Source organism: Rhincodon typus, unplaced genomic scaffold (assembly GCF_021869965.1).
Source record: "Rhincodon typus isolate 14 unplaced genomic scaffold, sRhiTyp1.1 hic_rhity00016234, whole genome shotgun sequence".
NCBI classification, from domain to species: domain Eukaryota; kingdom Metazoa; phylum Chordata; class Chondrichthyes; order Orectolobiformes; family Rhincodontidae; genus Rhincodon; species Rhincodon typus.
This window is the reverse complement of record NW_025981872.1, coordinates 477-3,441: the sequence shown is the minus strand read 5'-3', so window position 1 is coordinate 3,441 and position 2,965 is coordinate 477. Positions and strand designations below refer to the sequence as shown.

The 2,965-nt window shown below is 54.9% G+C and overlaps 1 protein-coding gene across 1 annotated transcript; it reads left to right on the top strand.

The window, feature by feature from the left end:
• Positions 1-1,694: 1,694 nt before the first annotated feature.
• LOC125482740 (rabenosyn-5) lies at positions 1,695-2,959 on the top strand (the record flags this gene model as incomplete). The annotated part of the gene is made up of 1 exon (XM_048594872.1): positions 1,695-2,959. A coding segment is annotated over one exon (786 nt), but the record flags the coding sequence as incomplete, so codon positions are not given.
• Positions 2,960-2,965: the final 6 nt, after the last annotated feature.

Genomic DNA, 2,965 nt, shown 5'->3' with positions numbered 1-2,965 from the left:
CCTTCTTCGCTCCCTCAACCTTTCCTCATAAGACCTGCCCTCCAGTCCAGGCAGCATCCTGGTAAATCTCCTCTGCACCCTCTCTAAAGCTTCCACATCCTTCCTAAATTGAGGCAACCAGAACTGAACACAATATTCCAAGTGTGATCTAGCCAGAGTTTTATAGAGCTGCAGCATAACCTCACGGCTCTTAAACTCAATTCCCCTGCCATTCCTTTCCCAATTCCCTCATAGCCAACTCATTCCTCATACCATCATAGCTTCCTTCATTAAGATTCCACACCTTTGTCTCGGATCGATTACCTCGCTCTCCATTAGGATAAAGAATTCCATCATATTATGCTCACTCTTCCCCAAGGAGTGTCTCTCAGCCATGTTGCCAATTATTCCTTTCTCTTTGCATAACTGGCCCGTTCTCTTGTTGGGTTCCTCAATGTATTGCTTCCAGAAACCCGTCCTGAATACACTCTGGGAATTCCTCCTATACCGTATACAACTAATTTGACTCGCCTAGGTTAAAGTCACCCGTACGAGAGCTGTTCCTGTACTGTATTCCTGTTTAATACCATTCCCACTCCCACTAGTGTCGTCCTGCCTCTTGGTATTACTCTATTCTACCCCAGCAGATTCAATATCTCAGTTCTGAGGAAGGGTCACCGGACCCAAAACTTGAACTCTTGACTTCTCTCTGCACAGACGCTGCCAGACCTGCTGAGCTTTTCCAGCAATTTCTTTTTCTGTTTCAGATTCTACATGGTCTGAACTGATATCTTTGCTCTACGTTGTGTTGTAACCTCTTTAACCAATAATGTAACTGCCCCACCTTTTCCCTTTTGTCCTAAAGACATACAGTTCCCATCCCTGGTCACGTTGCAGCCATGTCTCTGTAATCCCAGCTCTGTGATCAATATGCCTGATGAATTCATCCACTTATTTTGAATGCTGTGTGTATTAAGCCCTGTTTCTCTTTAACATTCCTTGTCCCACTCCCACTGTTTGGTTTCTAAACTGCAGCCTCGTTTGAATAAGGAACAGGCCCTTCGGCCCTCCAAGCCTGTGCCGACACATTTTGCCCTACCATGCTAAAACTGCCTTCACTTACAGGATCCGTATCCCTCTCTTCCCCTCCCATTCGCTGTTGTGTCTGCTTCCAGCACCTGCCTCGCGTGACTCTGTTAAACATCACCCCCCTCCCTCCCCCACCGCCCCTCCGCCCCTCCACCCCTCCGCCCCTCCGTACCTCGTACCTTGTACCTGTGTCCCCTAGTAATTCACCTCACCACCCTGGGAAAAAGATTTTGGTCAGCCTATGGCTTCTGTTGTTTCCTTGAAATTTTGTGTGTGGCCCTGTTTCCCCTTCCTGTGATTCCTTGCAAGGTTCCCACACCACCGCCACCCCCCCCCACCAATCCTCCCCTCATGAATAATGCCACCTTGGGGGCATTAGTCCCAGTCCTACCCAGTATGTAGTGGCTCGAGCTCCTCTTATGCTATCTCTTCTGACACTTGTTTGCCTGATATTATTTCTGCCTGACTAGCTCACTCCCTTTGAGGTCCCACGTCCTGGCTTGGTTTCCCAACTCCCAATATTCTGCTTTTAGGACCCCACGTTCACCCTCAGGGACATCTCTGTAGCTGCTTCCTCCAAACCCCTGCGAATTCTGAACTTTTCGCTTCCTCCTTCTTTCCCTTAGGGCCAAGTTCCGGCTGCGAGGCCTAGTCGGCAGGAGGTGAGCCGGGACAGCGGGTGGCTGGCTTCCTCCAGCTCGGTGGCCCGGGAGCTCGGCCACCCTCTGCTGGAGCAGATGGCCAACATCGAGTGCTTCCTGGCTCAGGCCCGGTCCGCGGGGCGCCTGAGCGAGGCCCGCACCCTGGAGGAGAACCTGCAGCAGCTGCAGGACGAGTGGGATCGGATGCAGAAGGAGGAGGCACAGGAGAGCGAGAGGAGCAGGAGGAAGCCTGAGGCCTACTCCTTCGAGGCCGGGACCCGGAAGCCTGAGGCCTACACCTTCGAGGAGGGGAGCATGGAGGAGGAGAGGAGCAGGAGGAAGCCTGAGGCCTACCAGGCCTCTCCCTTCAATGACGCCTCCCAAGCCGGGGGGGGCCTCAACCCCTTCGAGGAGGACACCGAAGGCCCCAACCCTTTTGAGGAAGAGGAGAGGAATTGGAGGAGTCCCAGCACCTGCCCCTTTGAGGGAAAGAGCGAGGTCTGCAACCCTTTTGAGGAGGTGGAGGCCTCAGGGAACCCCTTTGAGGAGCAGAAGAGGAGCTGGGGTTTCGGGGGCAACCCCTTTGAGATGGAGGAGGAGGAGGAGGAGATTGAGGAGGAGTTGCTGAGGCAGCAGATCGATAACATCAAGGCCTACGTGTTTGATGCCAAGCAGGCCGGGCGCCTGGACGAAATGGCCAGCCTCCTGGACAATCTGGCTGAGCTCAAGCAGGCCCTGGAGGGTGCCCGAAGCAGACACCAAGCCCACTGACCCCTTCCCCCCTCAACCACCCAACCCCCCCCCCCCACCCCCCCCGCCCCAGGCCCACCCCAAGAAACTCAGAACCCCACCACAACCAGGGCCCACCCTGTCTGGTCGGCCGTGGGGTGGGGAGGGGGTGCACCGCAATGAAGGGTATTTGGCAGGGTGTGTGGCACTGCCCTTTGGACCCAATGGGGAGAGGGTTGCTGCCCCACTATCCCCTGTGATTTGAGGAGGGGTGCGTGCTGGGGATGAGCTCACTCAGCACCACCTCCCTCCCCCCCCCCTTCACCTCTCCTCCCCCCACAGCCCCCCCTAGGTCATGGCAAGGAGTGAGGGTTTGAGAGGGTGCAGTAGGGGAGCTGTGAAGGAGTTGGGAATTTGTGGGGGTGTGGGCATACATCTCTGTTTCTGGGACAATAAACCTCCGCGGTCTGATTTTGCAGCATTCTGTTCTCAAACACTAACATAACCCCACCTCGCCCGCTCTCCCC